This window comes from Patiria miniata, unplaced genomic scaffold (assembly GCF_015706575.1).
Source record: "Patiria miniata isolate m_02_andy unplaced genomic scaffold, ASM1570657v1 HiC_scaffold_3, whole genome shotgun sequence".
NCBI classification, from domain to species: Eukaryota; Metazoa; Echinodermata; class Asteroidea; order Valvatida; family Asterinidae; genus Patiria; species Patiria miniata.
This window is the reverse complement of record NW_024037069.1, coordinates 32653916-32676816: the sequence shown is the minus strand read 5'-3', so window position 1 is coordinate 32676816 and position 22901 is coordinate 32653916. Positions and strand designations below refer to the sequence as shown.

General features: G+C 39.9%; 2 protein-coding genes across 2 annotated transcripts; both read left to right on the top strand.

Annotated features, from left to right (window-relative positions):
* Positions 1-214: 214 nt before the first annotated feature.
* Positions 215-2169, top strand: LOC119737480 (transmembrane protein 69-like). The gene is made up of 2 exons (XM_038211876.1): positions 215-419; positions 1005-2169. The coding sequence occupies exon 2, from the start codon at positions 1018-1020 to the stop codon at positions 1879-1881; it is 864 nt and encodes a 287-aa protein (XP_038067804.1). The 5' UTR covers positions 215-419; positions 1005-1017; the 3' UTR covers positions 1882-2169.
* A 7595-nt stretch (positions 2170-9764) lies between these two features.
* LOC119737476 lies at positions 9765-19849 on the top strand. Its single transcript, XM_038211869.1, has 9 exons — positions 9765-9889; positions 11331-11530; positions 12114-12328; positions 13158-13329; positions 14391-14482; positions 15095-15317; positions 15547-15861; positions 16678-16823; positions 17086-19849. The coding sequence occupies exons 1-9, from the start codon at positions 9765-9767 to the stop codon at positions 17935-17937; spliced, it is 2340 nt and encodes a 779-aa protein (XP_038067797.1). The 3' UTR covers positions 17938-19849.
* Positions 19850-22901: the final 3052 nt, after the last annotated feature.

Genomic DNA, 22901 nt, shown 5'->3' with positions numbered 1-22901 from the left:
CGCGAGAAAAGTTGTATCAAAGTTACAAACAAAACCATATTGTTATTATTTGAACATATCAAAATCTTGGTTATTCACGATTTTTAAACCTTAATTTTAAATCATGTATATGAATAATAAATGGTGGATAAATAAAAAGTTTTTCAAGATTTTATTTCACGTGCAAGGAATGTGGTCAAAGGTCAAATTTACGATTGGGCGCGCACGCACTGGACACGCATAAAACCATATCATCCTCGCTCTCACAAACGATTTAACCGGCCGTATTTTACGCGGAAATACAAATTACAATGCAATGTAGTCTAGTCGTCCACTGCCGGCCGGTCAACAAATTATTTGTTCCTCCTTTATGCGCTTGAGTACACACTTTGTACTTTTTATTGTCAATGAGTTTAATAACAAAGCTCATAAATAACTCGGTGAGAGTACTAGTCATATCTCTGTCAATCATTGCCTGTTGTTGTATCATATCCTCCATGGCAAAAAATGGCAAAAAAAATGTGTCCAATGAAAAACTCATGTTATATATTACGCAGTGGCTATTGTTACGGCAGCCGTAACGCATTTCCCATTTTCTATCGTTACGGTAGAATGCAACTTTTATAAAAACATGACAAGAAAATATAAAATTAGAAGGAAAAAAGTCCAAAGCCTCGGGTTAGAAAAGGAAAAAAATTCGAGTGTAAAACTGAGATTCGAACCCGCAACCTCGCGGTGCAAAATCCTACCCTCTATCGACTGAGCTGTCGCACCACTTGCTAAATCATGTGGAAACAAATAATGATATACCTGCGTGCGTATCAAAAAAGTATCGTAGAGGGTGCTAAACAACGACTGCCGTAACGATAGCCACTTCGTATATATTAATATTTAAAGAAAACTTGTAATTTCTGATTTTATGACTTGGGTCTTGCACCCTTGGGGTTTCATCCGGAGGGGTTCATTATTCTGAGTAGAATTTGACAACATTCAGATTGAAAGTATTTGTTGCTCTTTTTTCACAGCAAGCACAGCACAATGTCTAAACTTCTGAAATGTCTCCGACACCTCAGTAGATTGAATTTAACAGAGGCTTCAAGTTCAACCCTCACAACATCAGTTAATCATGATGCAAAGCCGTCATGGAGTATCACGCGGTGCTACTTAAGGACCTCGTCACAGTCCACTGCAATTTGGAAACCTCAAGGACTTGGACCATCAACAAATTTGAGTTCTCCTAGTAACAGAGGACAAGCGACAACTTTCAATAGATCAAGATTTGGGTTATGCTCTCATGACTTTGGTGGTTTTCCACTTGCAAGCACGGCTTGTTTTCACACCTCCAGCCATCAGAATGGCAGGGTATCCAACTTCTTGACGAGACATCGACAGGGTCTTGGGGAAGCACCTCTCCCTGCGCTGATGCTTGGTCTGTCTGGGTTGATACCCTTCGTTGCTCCCGCTGTTTACACCGCTGCAACTGTCACAGTCACTCTAAACATCCTGTGGGCCCAAGCGGCTTATGGAGCCTCCATCCTATCGTTTTTAGGAGGTGTAAGATGGGGCTTTGCCTTGACAGAAAAGGAAGGCGTTGGACCAACGTGGTCCATGCTGGGGTACAGCGTTATGCCGTCCCTCGTTGCGTGGTTAGGCTTACTGATGCCTCTCCAGGCCAGCCAGATTTGCATCATGAGCGGTCTGCTGCTGGCCTGGGCAGCAGACATAAGCGTCAAGGCCTACCCTGCGTGGTTCAGATCTCTGAGACTCATCCTTTCTCTGTTTGCCCTCCTGTCCCTCGGAGTGTCGTATGGGTTCTGTTTGATCTACGAGCCCACATCGGAGAAATATGGGTCTAATGTTGTGAAACTCATCAAAATTGTCAAAATTATCTTGGAGGATTAAGTCATTGAAGAATATGAATAGTGCTTGACAATTTGGGGGGAATGTTTGGAAAGTTACATGCATCTAACTGCTGGCTAGGGGATTGTTCATTTGTTACTGGTTGGGGAGGCATTTATGGACAGAGATTATCTTTATTAGTTATTTTTACTTTAAAAAGTTTGCTTCCATCTATCCATTAAAGTTGGAGTTGCTGAACTTAGTACAATTTAAAAAGTAGATGATCCAAGTTTAACATTATTTGATGCGATCAAGCTAAATGAGTCGTTTGTCGACCCCGGTCAAAATTTGGTTTATTACAGATTTGAAAAGAGCAAAATCTCAGCATTACTGCTGTGAAAACTGCATCCTGATCCCATCTTTAGTTAAAAAAAATTATGGAAGTCGGAACACCAAGAAATGTGATGAACTGGCCCTATTTTAGCCTGTATCTCCAAATGAAAATTCCCGACAAACGACTCGCGTAGCTTGATCGCATCACACATGCTTGTCACCTGTGTTCTAGTGAAGTCCATCACAACTCCATTCATAATTTAAATGTCATTAAGTCCAGTCCCAAGTAACAGGATGGACAAAAACTAAACAAATGCGTTTGTCACAGTTCATTTGAATAGCTTGTGGTTACAGACTTGGAGCTGAATGACTCCAATAATTGTAAGACAGTTACAAGCTGTATATTATTAAGCTAGCTCTGAAAAGGGGCTGAACTGTAGAAAATACCATTTCTCAGTCAGAGTGACCACAGAAAAATGGAATAGTCTCCCAGCAAGCATCCTAGAAGCTAAGATCACACAAACCAGTTCCAAGACACAGCTGGATAAGTTTAGGAAGGCAAAAGGCTTAAGCTTGATAAGGCCAAAAAAAATAATAAGTCGGTCTCTGGTCAGCGCGCGCGTCGATTTTAATCATGCGCGTCGATCTTTTTTTTTTCCAAAATGTTCCGCGGTAGCTCCAACAGCGCCCTCTATTTCCGCACCTCATTTTTTTTTACCAAAGAGCACCAAGGAATGGGAAATTGCACCAAGGCAAATGATCGAAAGCACCAAGGCAAATTATGGAGGACACCAATGTACATGAGGACACAAAAAAAGCAAAATAGTACCCACCTTGTCTGTACAATCCAAGCTTGAAGAAAAAAAAAAAAAAAAAAAAAGAAGCCGCGTGGCCGCGTCAATTCCGGAACTTTGGTCTGACCAGAGACCGACTATTTTTTTTTTTTGGCCTAAACCAAGTGTAAGTGTGGAAACTTGTGACAAACTAAACTAAAACTCTACCAGTACCATTTCTGTGCATGTCTGCATGTATCCTATAACTAGCTGCGTATATTATGGGTCATTCTATACATTTGGGATCCACTTTTTTCCTGTCATTTTTACATCTGACACCTTTGATTTTATTTTTGCAGTCCTGAATGCATCATCCTCAAACCCAACAAATAAAACAATTGTTTGAAGTCATTCTTAATTAATGATACCTGAATGGCAACAACAGGGGAAAATGTCACTCTTGGACCCTAAATTTATTGAATGACCCATACATATACATTTGAATACACTCTTCATGAGAGATTTATTTTTCTCTCCTTGCAGTGCATATTACTGATTTATTATGGATTGCACAATTTGTACATTGACTGACATGCTATTCTTAATTTTATAATCATTGTTAAAACATTTTAATGTCACTTATTTATCTGTTCCTCAAGTAAAATGCATAAATGATGTTTAGAAATGCAGAAAAATCATTTTGGGTTTTGATAATCTGAACAAAAACCATAAAACTATTGTTCTGAGCAATTAAATTTTCAATCTTGAAAATCCCATTTAGTTTGTCTGTCCTGAAATACATGTATGTCTAAATTTGAGCATCTAATTGGATATGTCGAATTACAATGTATTTTCACAGAGGGTGCTATTTATGTTTTCTGGTGTGTCATTTCGATAAGCTGTAAAGCAAGCTGTGAGAATAAAAAGTACTAAAGTAAGCCTAATTGTGGGAGTTTTCATCAAGATACAAGTCATCACAATGTGTTTAATATCACAAGTCAATCACAAGTCAATCATAAGCCAATCACAAGTCAATCACAATTCATTCAATCTTCGCATTGACAAATTATTCAAATGACACTTATACTGGAGTTGTGATTGGACTGTGGTTGAGTCAGACTCGTGATTGGTTTGTTAAAGGGCACAGAAGTGACATTTTTCCAAGGGATCCTTGGAAATGCCCCTTTGTGTACGTGTCCCATTTAACCTTATTTTCAATTTTCTTTTTGCCATTTTCAAGGGTCTTTTGGTGCCGTTTAGTTTTTATGCGAATGAAAATTTCCATATTCATGGCAACAGTGTGATATCATTTCAGGCAGAAACCTCAACGTTAAAGCTATTTCAGCACGATAATAATTTGAACAGAAAACCCCTACTAAACCGAGCAGAGTCTTTCTGAAATGACATCACAGCAACAGCGCCCTCGGTTGTCCAAAAAAGCATGGAATTTGTTTTTAAATGTTTAAAGAAGTGCACTTGTTAATAACATTAACCAAAAAGGGATGTCAAATATTTTACTTACATTTAAGAGGAGTAGAAAGTTACACAAACTATATTCCTTAGAAAAAAAATGGACCGTTAAATATTTTGATTAACTCAATAGATAGATTGCATTTAGCAGCCATGGTGTTTGTTACATTGATTCATTGCTCTGTTGTTATTTCACAAAAAGTCTACTCATAAGTATCACTACTGAACAAAAGCACACGCCTCAAAGATGGATACAGTGCAAACGGTCTATATAAAGACGCTGTCAATGAATTGAAATCAAGCTTGCCGGCTTAGCCCCCACCCCCGCACCGCAAAACAGATTATCACTGCATGAGAGACTTGGCAAAAAAGCTTAGTCTAGTTAGCCAATTCTAATAAATGCCTCAATTTGCGTCTCAGAATGGGCCAAGCAATTAGTACACACCTGCGACCAAAGTTATTATTGAGATTTGAAGGTCTTCATGGTGGAAAGATACTAAGACAAGATAAGTTTGCGGTAGCACCATGTGAATAAATCTCTTTTGTGAGTATTGTGGTTCTGAAAAGAAAAGTTATTATTACCCGATTTTATCCATTGAAAAGTCACACGATCTCATCATTGGCCTTGATGCCATTATATGCTAAGCCTCTCAGACGGGGTTAAAAAAAGAAGAAAAAAAAAGGGGGCCCGCTTTTTTCTCATCTCTTTTACTCCCACCATTGCTTGAGTCCCGCACAGCTGGTGACTGCCATTCAGTATCTAAATTAACACGTTTCGTTCGATGAATGTATCTCTTCAGCTGTGACTAAGCCAAGAAAAAAAGGATACAAGTGTGTGTGTGTGGGGGGGGGGGGGGGGGGGGGGGGGGGGGGGGGGGGGGGGGGGGTCATTGGAAAATCAGAGTGCGGGCTGCCTATGATATCTCCCTCCCTCTAAACCTTCGCCCCGCCCACAGTCAAGAATCTACAAAACACATAGGCAAACCCCAGAATCTTGCAGTACCACTGATTATTATTATATTTTTTTCGACAATAGTTCGATTGTAAGCACGATTTTGCTCGGCATTATTTATATTCTTCCAATGAGGATTTTTTTCCCTTTCTGGCTGAACTTTACGAGCGCGCTACGGATGAGGGCGCCCGACCATGCATTCAAAACTCACTGCAGCAAATGACAAATAAATACCTCCTTTGCAGAGTAAGCCGTCGTCCGTGAACTCGCACCGAACAAAGTAAACAGCAAAGTCGGGCTGTGTGGAACATAAAGCAAATAGGGGAGCGGGAATGCGCAATAATAGTGCAATCGACGACATCATATCGAGTTTTCGACAGCGCCTGGCTAGCTAGCTGCGCCCACTCACTGAGACAGACCTACTAAACTCCATAAAAGTTCCGTGTGTGTACATGTATGTTCTATCCTGTCATCCACAACCAAAAGAAAACATGGCCAAGTTTTTCGTTTCATTGCTGGTGCTGGCGAGCTGGACGGGCATTGTTTCATGTAAGTACCACTTGTTTTATGTTATTTGTAGGTTTAACCTATACGGGTTTAGTTTAAAGAAGTTTACTTGTGTGTGGGTGTGTGTGTGTATGTGAATTTTTTTTCTCAGTACAATGATTTAATTATTCAATTTGTTATGCATGTACATGTGACTAATGATGTCGTTTACCTTTTCACGGTTTTGGTAATCTGTTGTGAGTGGGGATCACGACTTGACAAGCAGTGGTTTTGGGGGACCCCACCCACATTTACCCTCTAATAATTATTCTGATTTTGAGTTAACAATGTATGGCATTGTTTCTGGTAAAGTGGAAAATAAAGTAAGAAAGAAAGAACCCGAATTGTGAATTCCAAAGAGTGAAAATTCACTCCATTTAGAGTGAAGGGACTAGACGTTTTAGAGTGATTTTTTTTTTCAATCGCAAAGATCGAAGTGGCTCATTTTTCTGACTATTTCAATCGAAAATGGGAGTGATTTTTACTCTAAAACGTGTAGTCCCTAATTTCACTCTTTGGAATTTAGAGAGTATGTAGAGTCTTAACCTGTTGACAGGTTTTTTTCTTCATTTCATGTTCGGGTTGGAATTTTTAAGCACACATTATGTAAAGCGTGTAGGCCTAAGATGTGCAATTTTTTTTGGGGGGGGGGAGTATACTCAGATGTTCTCATTTAAATATATTCTAAAAAGGGGGTCTTATGGAAAGACAAAATTCATCCCGAAACTTTTCAGCAAGTGACAAGTCTTTTCTGACTCTGTGTTTTGGCACAGAATTAGCGAAACATAAGTGGAGAATGCCGAAAGGCATAGTACTTGTTTTTGTCAAGAATGAACAGAAAAAGTTGCTGGTTTGGGGAGAAAATCAAATCCCGGCCTACCTCGTCTTATAAGGGAGTCAAAAATGCCTAGAATGACCGGTTGCTTGTTTTGGGAGAAAATCACATTTACTTCGTTTTAGTGTTGCTTTAAGTTTTTTCTTTTGGGATTTCCAAGCTTGCAAGCACCGGCAAGAATTAAAGAGTTATTAAAACTGTCAAGGGGCGAACAACAATCAAATGTCGTCTCGAATTAGCTACAAACTCTACTTGAATACTTTCAACAGTTAGTCATTATACTTGTTAAAGTTTCGTTCAGTTTGCAAAACAGTCTAAAGGGACCTTCCATTTTGTTGATCGTACATTGATATGACAAGCATGAATATAAAGTCAATAGTCGTGGCCGCGTAGAACGTGAGCATGAAAAAGCGGACTTTACACGGTAGGGAATTTCCATTGTTTAATCGTGGAGTCAGTAGAGTTATGATCATTTTTATAATCCCCGAATGAGAAATACTCGCAAGTAATGCTTTTCATTAGGAATTTTGAATGGACAACTGACTCAAATTACGACGTTCAGTGACTTGACATTGTAAAGAATACAACCAACTCCTATACCGTTAGGCCTATATATTTATTAGTTGGAGGACTGGCACAAAATTGCAACTTAAACTGAAGGTTTTCAATCACATTCTTTTCATGAGATCATTTACGTGACATATCAAGGAAATCAGCGTAGTTTTTGCTTGGTTTTTCATGAAGTCAAACTAATGCATTGTGTTACAATTTGAACGAAACAGTCGCCCAAGTATTTTATTCACTGGGCCCAATGAGTGAAGAAAAAGCACAATTTAAGAATTTTATTTGGTTAACACTTTTAGAACACGTGCACAGCTCATGACATCGGTGGAAGAATATTTTTGCTTCAATGGAAAAAAAAATTAACGAGTCAAGGAAAGAAATACGATGAAATGTCGTGAGCTAAAATGACGAACAAATTGAAAAGGACAGCTGCACATCCATAATGGAGGACTGAATAAATAAAACTTGTTGGCGTCGCATCTTGTTTTCCTTGACACAAAGAGTTCTATGATATACCGATTTCTTTGAAGGCAGATTATAATGCAGACATTTTCGGTTATCGTTTCATCAAAAGGGATACCCGCTTTTTTTTAATGAGGTTGCCCGCAGAGGCAATTGTGAATAGATTTCATCATTCTCGATTGAAAAAAACAAACACGGAAGTCATTCTTATTAAGTGAAATGAGTACATGTAGCCAGTCAACAACAGCGGAGATGTATCTTAATAGTTCAGCCTATAGTGTTTTACAAGCAGATGTACGTGAATACGTGATGCTTCAGCGACCTGTACTTTTTATCAGTTTAGCCCACGGCGATTTCATTTTTTCTATGAAACTTTTTTTTCTTTGGTATACTCTTCTGCCATTGGTATGATCAGCCATCCATTGCATTATTATTAATGGGACACAGAAATTCCTCTGCGGTTTTTATTTTGTGACCTTGCATGCATGCAAAATAGATGCTGCATAATAGTAGTGCACTTTTTTTAATACTAAGAGTTTAGTTCCAACACGCGATATACGCAATTTTGTTCCCTTTTACAACCCTGCTCTCATGGCTGCCCAAAAGCGATTTGATGGCCGTTATTAATTAAATACAACTTCAGAATCCATATTAAGTGAAAAATGAAGTTTAGAAACAACTGGTATACTGTTTTTATTCTTTAAAGTTTCATAATCGTGCAAAATGTTCACCTTTTCATATATATAATTCGTGTCTTTATTAACAAAACAAGACATGTGTAAAGAAAACCTAGGTCATTAATGTAACAATCACAGGATTCATTGAATAGCAAATTGAGAAGACAGTAAGGCAAGGCAATAGAACTGGTAACCCATTATCTAAGAGGAAAACCATTAATCGGTTAAAGATAAACAATTCAATGAACGAAAAATTAATCAAGGGAACTGGAACTGGTCATGAAAGTTGAAAGAAGTTCAGAAGAAAGACGAGGGATCAGTCATCCACTCTGTCGATCCAGACTGTCGTATATTTGGAATATAATACTAAGAAAGATGATACCAGAGCTATTTTGGAGAGGCGAGTGATAGATTTCTTGATGTCTTGTTTGGTCTAGATGTGCAACAGAGATTTGAAACTTTGTGTGTGTGTGATATGTCGCGTTTTGGAAATAAATAAAGTAATCCCTAGCAAGAACAACTAATTAGCCTAAATGCACCTATAATGCAACTTAAAGATGTGCTGTCCAGGCGTGTTAGTTTTACCCCAAAACATATATATTTTTTTAGTGATTTGCCTTTTCTGTATATAGCAGTACAAAAGTTATTTATTTTTGAATGAGACATGCTTTTCTCCCAGCAATACAAAAGTTCTTCATTTTTTTTAATGTGGCATCGAAAGAAAAGAAAATATACCCTCATGTACCCTCATGTTGATAGAGAGCTAGTCATGTTTTTTACGAGGCATAAGGGCACTAACATTGAAAATAAAAATCGTCCATTGCTCCTTAATAGGCTTTTCACTGTATTCTTTTATGGCGGCATTATTGCAAAACGCTGTTCACGTTTAGTTGTATCGCCTATTCTACTATGTAGATTTTGAAATGTTCAGAACGGCTGTTTTGTGTTGGTTCAACAGTTTGATATTTGACCCCCGATATGAATTGTCGATTTTTGAAGTTATCGATTTGTTAATGGTTAAGCACACACAAACGTTGCGTTTGAGGGCAAAATGTCAACTGATACGCTTGGAGTGTGGCTATGTAAACATTCGTCGTTGTGATCGGTATCAGGAATGTTGCTGTCGACCCTTGAATAATCATATTTGGATAATTTTATAGAAAGAACCCGCGGAAATAAGCACGAAAAATTCAACAACACTTGAAATACATTTCAGTTTGCATGTTGTTATAATTATTGCATTATTTTCTATTTCGAATTGAAACTGTATTTCAGATAAGTTCATTGAAAAAAATTGTGAAATACATATTTCTTCCCCAATGTAACTTGCAGCCATGTCGCCGCCGTCCAATGTGACCAAAATCTTGCTGAATTTAAACTTCGAGGTGCGCTGGATGACACCGAGCGATGCAAACAACGATACAATGTACACGGTGAAATACAGCCCCGATAACAGGAAGTAAGTTAAAACAATAATAATACCCAGCTTTTCCTGGGCCATTTTCCAAAACACGGCTACGGTCTGCGGCTTCGACTTCATGTCAGGCTCAAGAAATAGTTTTACTGTTGGAACCGAATGAAAATACTTACAAACCATGGTCCGATGTTAAAGAGTATTTAATGTTTGCGAAGCAGAAAATGAAGTTTTCAGCCCAGGGCCTAATATCATGAGGTTGTAGTCGGAAGCCGAACCGGAGATGAGTCCTAGGTTTGGAAAATGTCTCGCCCTTGTTTCCTTTTGGCCTGTTTATTTTACTTATAACTAACACAAACATATACCTGGCCAAACCTTGAAATGAAAGGGGAAGTAAGCGTGAAAAATGATTCCTATAGACGATCACAGTTTGCAAAAAAAACAAGTTTTAATATTCAACATTAATTTTTATCTATACAAGCTGTTACCGCTGAGAAAATCAGTGTGGCATGGCATAGCCGTTATTATCTAGCTACAAAGAGTAATTGAAATGATGATGGTGAGGGCCAGCTATATGGACTACACTTTCATGTGCAAATCTGAGCATCGTATGTAGATTCACAACAAGCCAATTCAGTGTCAAGTCTGATCCTAAATTTCTGTTGAAACTGTTTGTTATTGATGATGTCGCCTTTAAACGCATTTCAGTCAGATTTGACTGTTATTAGGTATACATGCCGCGGGCAAAGTTGGAATCTGCGCAAAGTTGTCCGGCTGGGCGATGTGGGAATTCCAATACACTGTTATTTCGGCTGTGTACTATATGAACCTAGCAACCAGTTGTGTAAAAAAAATTGAACAAGTAAGTTGTGTAAACAACAGTTTACAAAACGGGTTGCTAGGTTCATATAATAGTACACAACCGTCTGATTTTTACACAACCGAAATAACAGTGTACTGCCCAGTAAAGTAAGAATACATCCAAAACTTACATTATACAAAGACAATGTTCAACATACTTTGATGATTGTCATGCGACCATTTACACAGAAGCATACTGTTCCCTTTCAATTTTAATTTTATTTGCTATAGATAGGCCTAAGGGTTGTTAAAATTACCCATTGTTAACATTCCTACATTGCGCTGCTTTCGAACCTGGGCAAATAAAAGTGGGAATTTCCGTCAAAGATTCCCACATTGCGCGTGACATAGCTCGATCGAAACAGACTTATAAGACGCCAAAAAAAGGCAAACGTTAGGCCATTTTGGTTCATGATGGCGATATTGTATGGATTATAGGACCAAATATGGCTAACCCATTTTGTACTAAAAAATGCAATGGATTTTTCTTTCTAATTAATATTATCAGTTCTATATAGCAAACGCATATAACATTCTGTCAACAACAGACCCCCAGAAAGAACAGTTCTTTGACAACAGATAAAACGATCAATGTATAAATTATCCGGCCTTCTTCGTCTCACAGATGGTACATCATCCCTGAATGCGCTGCCATCCAACGCACCGAGTGCGCCAACATGACACAATCATTCCTTGACCTATTCAACCAAAAGCGGGTAGAAGACGCCCTACGGACGGGCTTCCAAATCCGCGTCTACCGCCACGACGGACCGCTCCAGTCCGCCTCCCCGTCAACATCCATACCTTTTACACCGTACATGGAAGGTAAAACTACAAAGGAACCATTCATCTTTTTTTTCAGATGTGTTGATAACTTACACCGTAATTTCCTGTCCCAATCTGGTGTCCGTTAACAGGCACTCGGACAATTTATGGCTCTCTTTAAATTGAACGTATTCTTATTGTTTTGTTTTAAACAAAGGAATGTATATTGTGGTTCATAATTTTTTAAGTCTTTTTTTTTGTCATGAAAATCAGCTATGATTGTAATTTAACACTGCAATAATATGTTACGCTACCATGAGCTGTTTTTGGAAATCACATTTTTGTCATACATATAGAAAACTGCTTTTTTCTTTGCTGCATTGTTGACATTTCGTGAATCGCAAATATTCATTTTTTGTAGAGTTTGCAGAAAAAGAAAACAAACATTGTTTAAGGTCACAAACCCTTACAATTAGATTCGTATGTAAACTTTCGTGAGAAAAAAAAAGAAAGCTTTGGCATGTGCTCAGTGGCTCTTCTAAGATATCCACGTGACCGGCTCTCATCCAATCAGTGTGTCTTCTTTAGTGTGGCAATTATTGTCATCGTACCAATGTTAAACATATTTTTTTGTCACTCACAGCTACAATAAGCGCCCCCAGCATTTTGAAACTCGACGCAACAAGTGACTCGCAGCGAGTTGGCCTAGTCGCCCCACAGACACCCTTCCCGGATGGGGCGACTGGGAAGCATATCCGCATGGATGACACCAGCCTTCCTGGTGTGTCTAAGATCTACTATAACTACACACTATGGCGTACACCAAATGGCGCAACGGACACAACACTCTGGACTATGGTAACAAACAGTGTTTGCATGGCCGAGTCAGTCACAAGCCCCCACAAGTTCTCCAGTCTGAAGTCAAGTCACTAGACATCCTGAACTGTTACAAAAGTATTCCTTTGTCATTTTTCATTTTTCATCCCGTACTTTACTTGTGACTGGACTTGTGAAAGGACTTGTGATTGACTCTACTACAACATTGGTAAAAACAACACATTGAAGTAAAAACATACTCATACCAAATCAATGAAAGTTATATCAATTTAGTCAACAAGAACAACAAATAACCTACAAATAATATGCCGCTAATGAGCAGATTGTTTTATAAAAGTCAAGTGAAACCAGTTAACGAAGATGTGTCTCAAAGTTTCAACTGTTGATGAAAACAAATATATAAGTGCAAAACGAGAATGCCTAGCTCCTATAACGTGAGAGACTCGGAATGGTTAAAACCATACTTATTATGGAAATCATATTTCTGTTTGAATGCTTCCATTCATGAATGAAAAAAAAGATGTGGAAAAACAAATTTGAGCGTGCAAAATTAATCATGACGTCATGAACACCCAAGTTCCTTTTTAGATTAAGAAACGAAATACATGTAGTGAGTTTTAGCTATCTGCCCTACACACAACAGTTAATGAAGCCAGCTGCAGTTTCTGCAGATATCTTTTTGAAAGGACAGTGCTGGCGTACACGTGACCTCGTCCTGTTATTCATGAAAGACGATCAGAGCACCTCCCCGAAACGTCGTGTTGAATTCACCAACTATTAAATCGGAACCTCTAAAACTCAGTTCGTCTTTTCTTTACTACAAACGCTTCTTTCAACGTTTTGTTTATAGGAGGGGCGAAGCGACGATTTTCCCGCCAAGCATGGTATGCACGACTACACCAGCTTGCAACTGTCCAATCTCGCGCCCAACACCGAGTATGTATTGACCGTTCAGGCGAGGATAGGACTGGGAGGTTACAGCGCTGACACTGCCACGTTAGTGTGGAAGACACGAGAAGCGGGTACACACACATAATTACTTGGTTGTTAACACTTCTGGTTTTCTCAAAGTCCTGGGCGAGATTTGACCAGGAATCCGGTTGATGTGGGGCCTGACACTTTCAAAATAAAACTTTTCTGGGTCAAACTCACACTTCTTTGACTCATTTTCTGGGACATTTTTTTTTACCGGAAAAGTGTCAGGCCCCATAGGATTCGGACTCCAGGAGGGTTACGTCTCGATAGTCCGACGTCCCAATGCATTGGTCCGACGTCCCAATGGTCCGACGTCCCATTGGTCCGATGAAACATAATACTAAATGTAATTCCACTGATTCAGGTTACTAACCCTAACCCTAACCATATGGGGCGTCGGACCAATGGTACGTCGGACCAATGGGACGGATATCGACCAATGTATGTTGGACTATAGAGACGTCCCCCTCTGCGGGAGCAGGGGTCGATTTCGTGGATGTAGCTTCTATGATAAGCATTCTAGTAAGCAAATAGTTTCTTTGCTCAGCATAAATGTACCGGGCGGTCCAGCTAAAAGTTTACACCTTTTCAGAGGCAGGTTTCTCAAAATTGAAGAGACATGTTGAAAGTGTTTTAAAGATTATATTCCTAAACTCTAAGATCGTGGTGGTAGATGGTGAAATTGGCGTTGGAAATTAAACTCAAGTTAAGAAAAAGCGGCCATAATAGTTTCAAACTTTGGTATAGGAATGTAGATTTAAAGTACATTGTATTATCTTCACACACCTCACGACTAAGGATGTAGCCTAGTGTAGCAGAGACGAATGTGTGTTATTTCCTACGCACGCATATACTCTGTGTTCAATTGCTAAAATGAGCTCACAGGTAAAGAAAGGACAGGTGTTTCGCGAGTTATTGACAGCAGGTGTGAACTCAATCAAACAACGGTATGCGAACCAGGAAATATCTGTTTTTATTAGGTCCTTGAACGATAGAAGTGTACCTTTCAAAACCCTGGGCCTGTGTTGGCTCGTGAACTCAATTATGTTTTTGTAACTGTAACGAAGCGATTCATGAGATAAAGGTTCGGTGTTATTTGTTTTAATAGCTCCGTCCGAGGGACCGACCTTGTATTCTCTGGAGTTCGTGGAAATTGACTGCAATGACCCTGACTCTCGTGATATCCGAGTCAAGTGGAAGGTAATCGAAAGCACATTAAAATGGTCATTTATTTTCTGCTAAGTTAGTATCGATTATGAAACTATCGGATAAACGTGTGGATCTTTACTTTCGACACTTAGTTGTGTCGCCTTCGACACTTAGTTGTGTCGCCATTATCATGCGTGGGTTCTTTTCAAAACAAATAATCCTGTAAACTTTCTTGATCCTGTGATCCTGTGAAAATTCCTTCGCGTTTTTTGCTGATGATTTTAGTGAAGTAATAAGACATTATTATAACTTGTCCGGGTAAAGGCCGGAATTGGTAAATCGGGATACTTTGAGCTGCCAAGAATCATTGTTGAGACATTTATTATGGTTCGTGTGTGCAAGATGCTCGCTGTTGAAAAAAATCTGAGTATATGGGACATCGTTGGTGTCTACAACCTCTGTTAAAAAGGCTGGGGTGCAGTCCCTCCATCATTATTCTAGTCCGTCAGGAAAAGGCGGGAACCAGTCAAGAGTTAGAGGATATTTTGGTGGTTTACGTGCGCTATTATGACCCATGTTAAAACTTGACTAAAATTGCCTACCAGAGAAGTGGGGAAAAAAGCGACTTTTCCAAGTTGTGATGTTTTTCTTCTCTTATTTTAGCCGCCTCCACGAAAACAGTGGAATGGAGACAGTCTTTACTACGAAGTTCGATTCAGCCGAATGGAACCCGGAGGAGAACACGTGACCCTAAACGTGACGTCATCTACATCAACGACTATTTACGACCTCAGTCGGTGGGATAGGTACGACGTCGTGGTATTCGCCAACACGTCCGCAGGAGGAACAGCCAGTTTGCCGAAATCTGTTTCGGCAACAGTCGTTGGTGAGCTAAACTTTACAAGAAGGATTCTTTGTTGAATTGAACATATAAAAAATTTGAAGATCTCACCAAAAGTTATTCTTGTACAAAGGGGCGAACCGGAGAATGGCTTATTTAATTGAAATGTCTGAATGCAAAAACATCGATTTACTCTCACAAAGAGGCTATATTTCCAGTGTTACTTTGAGTTGTTTTTTTCCTGGGTTAAGAAGTCTTTTTTTTTTAACTATAGGAATGGCTAACTCCAAACCTGAAGCAATAGAAGTTCTAACAGATCCCTCCGACCCCACACAAGTCATCGCTTGGGAACCGCCTACAGGATACCAGCAGTGTATCCTTGGTTACCGTATGACGTTGCAGCCAGAGGCAGGGGGCGGGGAGAAGGGCGACCTCAAGATGGAGGAAACAGTCCTAAATGGTACAGAGTGGGAGATCGGCGGTCTGGAGCCGAACACGTACACAGTAGAAGTGGCGGCGATTGTGAAGACGGGGTTCGAATCTACCTCACTGGGCGTAGCACGAAACATCCGTCTGATCGTTGGGCCGGGTGAGTAGCGACCTAGGTGTAGACCACTGACTGAATTCCCATTTACACCAATGATTAAATACCCTCACTTCAAGAAAATCGTGAAATTTTACCCTTGATTTGCCCCTTTTCACTTTCTGTTCATTTTTGGGGTGTGAACAGATGCGTTTTGGGCGATTTCTTTTCCTTCGAAGATGATCACCGCTTAAAAAAAAATCCTAAAGGCTGAAGCCCATATCACCGTTCTTTCAAAAATGATCCATTCCATTACGGAATATAGGTCCATTTCATCCCCAATTTCTCAGATATACATTTTTCAAGATTGTTTAGATCCTTGAATGTTGTAATGTTGTGATGGTGGTATTTGGGTGTGGTTGTTAAAAGATTCCTGTCATCATAAAGGTCACGAAGTTCAACTTAAATTCAAATCAACAGTGATCGAGGCATTAATTGCGTCGTCCTGTTATGTTCGCCATGCCCTGCTACTCAATGGACCGATCCAGTAAGCCCCTCCCACAGCGCACGTGGGCAAATTATAACACACGCTCCTCTTCAATGCCACACTGCATTTTTCTGCCGCGCGCATCATACGCGCGTGCACGCATGTCGGACTTTTGTGCACGCATGTCGGACATAAATCACGGCTGTGATTCGTCAGAATACCATGGGGCAGTGCCTACTGGATCGGTCCATTGAAACACCTATAGCAATGGACTTTTGAATGTCTTATGATTGGTTAGCAAGCTTGGATTACAAACACATGGTTGTAGGGATTTATGAGATTGTTCCAATGGCTATTATGACATTGTACCATGTAAATATCTTGGTATATTCCAGTGAGGAACGTGGATGCCATCATTACGGCTGTGATTGTCGTCTGTGTCCTCATCGTGTGCCTCCTGACGTTCAGGGTCATCTACCGCAAGATCAAAAAATCATGCAAAGATGAGAGGTTTAGGAGCCTTAAAGACAACAAAATCTTGGTGAGTCGATCGTGGACATAACAACAAGCCTATTCTCTAAAGACAATGAGAAGAAATTTGGTTTGAATTTATCATGGATTATTGTACATTGTTATTGATTTCCATCGACTAGCAACACACCCGAACGCTAAAGAAAATAAGGTCTGAGGCAGAGTTATAAATAAACTAAGCTTAGAGTTTTAACATTTTCTGATTTTTTTTGGTGCCTTTTGGTGATTTTCGTGGGTAAAACTACGAATTTTTCCTTGATCGTCTCTCGCAGAAACGAGCCACATCAGAGACGTATTCCTCACTCCGTCGTCACGTGCCGGAGAAGGAAACATACGATCTGCTGAACCAACGGGAACCCCTGGAACGCCAGACGTCATCACTGTCACGTGGCTCAGGAGAAAGCAACCGAACAACAGGCTCGAGTGGGTACTCCACGGATACCAAGTCTAGTGCCGTGGATGACATCTCCCTGAGTGATAACGATGAAGGCAAGGCGCCAGCCGATGACGTAGTCTCCCCCTCGTGGCTGAGGCAGTCCTCGTCCTCCTCCTTCTCCTCCTCAGATGACGGAGTCAAGGACAGCGTTTTTGTAGGACTGCTCGAAGTTGCGTCTGATGAGGTGACTAATCAAAGGGACTCTGGCGTGCCCAGTCAGTCATCTTCGCGAGCACCGACTGGTCTACGAATCACACTCCCAGGCAAAGACTCGGCCGCAGTGGCCTCGGGATACACACCCGTCACTTCCTGCTGCCCCTCCAGACAGACATCGGTGAATGAAGACCCTTCAGCCTGCAGGAAAACCTCAAGGGTTTCCTGCGACTCCGCCCCAACCTCGCCCTACCTTGAGAACTACCCTATAGGGCGTAGTTTGGACTACACGGTGCTGGCCAGCACGACGCTCGGCCCCTCCCAGCCACACCCACTGGCCATTGTGAAAAGCAACTCTAGCGAGAACCAGGGACGTGCGAACCAGGGACGTGCGACATCAGACGCATCAGACTCCAATAACGAGAGAGCCACCGTTGCGGTGAAAAATGACCTCTCCTTCCAGGATTCGGAGATTGAAAACTATTCGAAATCTCTATTAGTGCAGAAGAACAGTCCCAATATACTGGATGTTTGAGCTTTCTTAATCGGGTTGAAAGTGACACAAACCCAGTAAAATATAGATATGAATTTCACTGAACAGTCTTTCTAAGATCTCAGAATAATGGGCAGTATTTTCTTTCAGTGTATATGTACCTGACCCGATCTGCTACAAGAACAGAAGATACAACTTGTTTGTTTTAGCAAAGTCGTAACAATTCTTTGTTTTGTATCCTATATGCCCTGAGTGCATTTTGTGTATATAGACCCTATTGCAGATTTTTTTGATATCGTCGTAAGCGTTTTAAGTCAAAAGTTACAACTTTTTGATAATGTACGGAAACGAAACCTATGGCATTATATACGTAAGATAACATTGAGAATATTTAATGTTTGTTCTTTTATGAAAAAAAAAAGAGATTTTAGTCCAGACGAGATACAACATAATCGAATGTAAGAATTATTTCGTTAGAGTCGCAGGTGTATAGCCCTGTCATAATTGGTACCATCTTGTCAGTATGGCAATTTTTTGGTCTTAAGTGTCTCCAATTTAGGGACGTTATAGGCCTATTTGTATTGTACTTATTTTGCATTGTAACCTGGTGTACGTGGGTGAAACTCACACAGTAGCAGAAATTCCAGTCAGACTATCCAAATTGCTATAAGCTTGTCGATTACTGTGCGAAGGTACAGTGAACCCGACATTGGCTGCTTCAACTGAAAAAAGATTGTTGTTAATGAGTTTTTCACGTGGTATCACAGGTTGCTATGAGATACACGTATCGTGTTTCTGACGTATAATGATCTGATAATAAAATGGGAATGAGAAATAGATTAATTTTGGGTCGGTGCAAATGCAATGAGAGTATAGGTGTGAACTAATGAGCTAGCAGGACTGGTACGGCTATAATTATGGGGAACGGTCCCTTTGGGGAACATTCCCATAAGGCTGTGCACCGTAAATATTTTCACCGTAAATACTTTAATGACCCCTAACCCCAATTTCCCTCATCCTACCCCCACGACTTCTGGTACATCTACGTTTTGGACCATGAATAACCGATCTATCATATTTGCGACAGCAAAAGTTTGCCTCTAAAATGAGTTGTGACATTAGGTGGACATTTTCGGTGTCTCCCTTAGGTATAACGTATGACGACAAATATCTCCTTAAGGCTACATTTAACAGGAATTCCGCTTACGATGTCGCCAGATGTTCATGAAATTAATTTGAAGGCCGGTCATTATTACCCAATTAGCGGGAAATGAAAAGGGCGGCAAATTCCGCGTTCTGTGCTGTATCGTATGGCAATTAATTCACTGTACCATGACTTCGTGTTATGTAGAATGAATTGGTGTGTGCTAAATATAACCCTTGCACAGGACCGATACACTTTAAGAGTTCATGTTGTACATTAATAGAGGTTAAAGTCCTTATGTACTCCTTTAGCCAACACGATCCAATGTACAAAGGCCACTTCAGATATTTTTTTTTGTGCCACGCACTTCCCACATGCTGTACTCGGCGTTGGAAAGAATGATTGGACTTTTATATTGAGTGGTATACAAAATAACAATATTCCCATTTTCGATTCTGACTGTTTTTCCATTTATATCTTCTACGGCATGCATGCAATCCTATTCTATATATATTGTATATCCTTGTACATGATAATTAAAAACATGCGTGATATGATGTCTATTTTTGCGGGTAATATAATCATTATTGTGCAACGGCGGGCAATAGTGGTATTGACACCGTATTATGTGGCAAAGACAGGTACTGTGTACTTTTTATAGGATATTTTCTTTATGGGCATATTGTTAAGATTTTGAGTGATGTTGTGAGGTAAAGTAGATCGGTTTGTTTCTCTGTCTTGACGAAACATCATAATTTGAAATGAGAGGGAGTTTCAACAGTTTATAAATAAATGCTATATATGGAAAGAAGAGAACTCATCGTGTTTTTCTTCAACTTTCTTTGTCCGTCTTCGACCTTACATGCTGCCCTCAAGCCGGACTCCTTTACCCTTTGATTGGTTAAACCCTCTCTGTCTCACGTGACCGGTCACTCTCCCAATTATCTTCGCTTAGGCATGCGCAATACTACCAATGAGTCCGTATTTCATAGAAACTAGCTAAATACACGCCACACCGGCCTCACGCCATCTCGCTATCCTGTTTCAAGATGGCCAGAGAAGAAGTGATGTAGTCCTAAAGGTTGGGAAAGGGGCGTGGTTAATCATGTGTATTTGAGGGGGCTCCTCAGATGTGATGGGTGTGGGACGTGTCTGATTAAATAAATAGTCGATTTCTTTTTAATAATTATAATTTTAAAAATCTACATCAAGGCGATATAGGCACAGAAGTTAAAAGGGTTCAAAAAAAGATGAACTGTAATTTCAGTTCTAACAAAACATTGATATACTTGTAAAATACAGAAGTTGTTCAAAAACACAATCTAAACGCTTGGAAATAAAGAGAAAAGGAAGGAATCAATGGATGTTACTCAGTTCAAAAATTGGTTTATTTAAGGGAATGGTTTTCAACAAAGTTGAAGTTGAAACGAAGGTCTTGACCGGGCACATCGTCAGCCATCATTTCACATAGCAGCAGATGGGATGTCGGGATAACCAAAAGTTATTATCGAGTTTGAAATGTGCACCTTCCATAGAGAATTATATATAGACAAGATAATTCCCTGTCAGGCATCTTCATGTAACGTAATTAGATTAGGGCAGTGCCACAAGGCATGGCGGTCCTGAATGCTGTGTAGTTTCGTGAGTCGTACCCAGCTTTAAAATGTCACTCTAGAGAGAATACCATCGCTGATTCACTTAAATTGAAACAAATTGCACCTTAATTGTTTTTTGGGAACTGAGTAACTTAAGCAGGTGGCTTAGGTATTATTACGCTGGTAGTATATAGTGTGTCATATTGCATGTACAACACATGGCTAATGAGGAAATATCGTGAGAAGGTTGAGGGTGTCATTTCGTTTCGTTTGTATGAGTTTTACTTTTGATACAGCCATTATCAGAAGTGGAGGGGGGGGGGACCAAGGAGCAAGGAAGCGAAAACCATACACAAAATGTGGGGTGATGTGATGGCCTCGTGGTTAAGGGCATTGGATTCGTGCGTGGTCTGCAGGTAAAGCTGCAGGTTGTGGGTTCAAGTCCAGCCTGGGGTTATGGTGCGTTTGCCCTTGGGCAAGCACTTTGTCACGCATTGCTTCTCCCCACCCAGGAGTAAATGGGTACCTACGAAAGTACGGGCCATATGCGCTGATTGAGCTGCTGCAGAAGTGGTCTCGTGGCCTGATGAACAGGGGTAATAATTGTAAAGCGCTTTGACACCTTAAGGCGCTATATAAGCACCATGTTATTATAATTATTATAAATAACCTTCTGCTCACAAAAAGGAAGAGAACGAAAAACAAAACTCCGAATCACATAAGCTCGTAAGTTGGCGGCATGACAAAACTATACACTTACAACAAGTTATTCGTGTTTGCCACGTGGAGAAACACAGCTGTTTCGGCTGTTTGAAACGACTTTGTGACACGTGATTAAGTCATCATGACGTCGCATAAAATTGAAATACATAACATATCCCGGTCTAGGTACTACAAGCTAACAACCAAAATTGCTTCTGCATAAAACAAGAAAACGAAAAAGAAAACTCCCAAAACTCATGAACTAGTCAGTTGGCGGCATGCGGAAGCAGTACAACAACGAAAAACAAAACAAAAACACATGTATAATCAGGGCGCACGCGAGAAAAGAATAAGCACACATACAAACAAACAAACAAACACCCCAACACCCCAACAAACAAACGAACGAACGAACAAACGGAACGAATAAACAAAATTGATTCACAACTACATCAACTTGTTCGTTATCCAGATGCAGGGTTTTTTTCCTCAAAGTACGCCGGCCCTTAATTACTCACGAAGTGGCCTCTCACACGATACGGTTGACGGGCTTTGAATTATGAAATTAACTTGTTCGGCGACAATCGGGTTTCATAATATTAAATGACAAACGATTTATCATAATAAAGAAGTTATTAAATTTCCCTGTAAAAGTGTCAGGGGTTGATGGGCCTGAGTGGTGACAACTTGAGCATTGAATCAAAGGACAAGTGGACTGTTTTCCCCACTTTCATTAAAGGTCATTACTTACGGAATTTGTAGCTATTACTTAAAGGGAATATACAACATTTGCAAACATCGAAAAACAAAAGTAGTATTTTTTTACGCAACCCCTTACTAGGATGTTGGTAAATGACAGTCTAAAGCATCCTGTAAAATTATGGCACCTGGTGTCAAGTCATTTTCAAGAAAATGGTATTTTTGTACACATTTCCAACGGTGGTCGGCCGACCACCGTTGGAAAAACCTAACTATTTTTCAACTACTGCTCCAAATTTACCATTTTTTTCAGCCCAAATTTTGTTTGCTATTGGTCACATGTTCATGAACGGGTGCAGGCCAGCAAGACTGGTTCCCTTGCCTTACAATTTTCCATCATCTATAAATTGATCCATTTTATCTTCTGTGGAGTCAGGGAACCAGACTACTTGAACATTTTTGTTTTTCTTGGTTTTTCCAACCTTTTCGAACACAAAACTTCAAAAATGTCAGTGTAACAATATTTGATCTATTATACTAACCCCTCAAATAGTTCATTTCTGAAAATTACAGCGAAAGCCAATGATGTACATTCCTTTTAAACAAAATTTGTACCCCAAAAAATTATCCAAAAACTAGCCGACCTAAATTTATAACAAATTAATAGTTTTTAGAACACGAATGTTAAAAGAGGTGGTAACAAACTGTGGGAAGTTATTTCATCTGCAGTTTGGAGAAATCTGGAAATTTATTGATCGAATTATTCAAACCCCACCGCTATTTAGCGGACAGATTGTTGCGATTCGATCAGATAAGTCATTTTAATTGTTGCTATCGTTTCACCAACCATCAATTGTTGACTCAGA

Excerpts from the sequence above, each read along its gene's own strand:
- LOC119737480 (XM_038211876.1), top strand. The coding sequence starts at position 1,018 with ATGTCTAAACTTCTGAAATGTCTCCGACACCTCAGTAGATTGAATTTA.
- LOC119737476 (XM_038211869.1), top strand. The coding sequence starts at position 9,765 with ATGTCGCCGCCGTCCAATGTGACCAAAATCTTGCTGAATTTAAACTTC. Across the intron at positions 13,330-14,390 it reads GTGGAAGACACGAGAAGCGG|CTCCGTCCGAGGGACCGACC; the intron begins GTACACACACAT and ends TTGTTTTAATAG. Across the intron at positions 14,483-15,094 it reads ATATCCGAGTCAAGTGGAAG|CCGCCTCCACGAAAACAGTG; the intron begins GTAATCGAAAGC and ends CTCTTATTTTAG.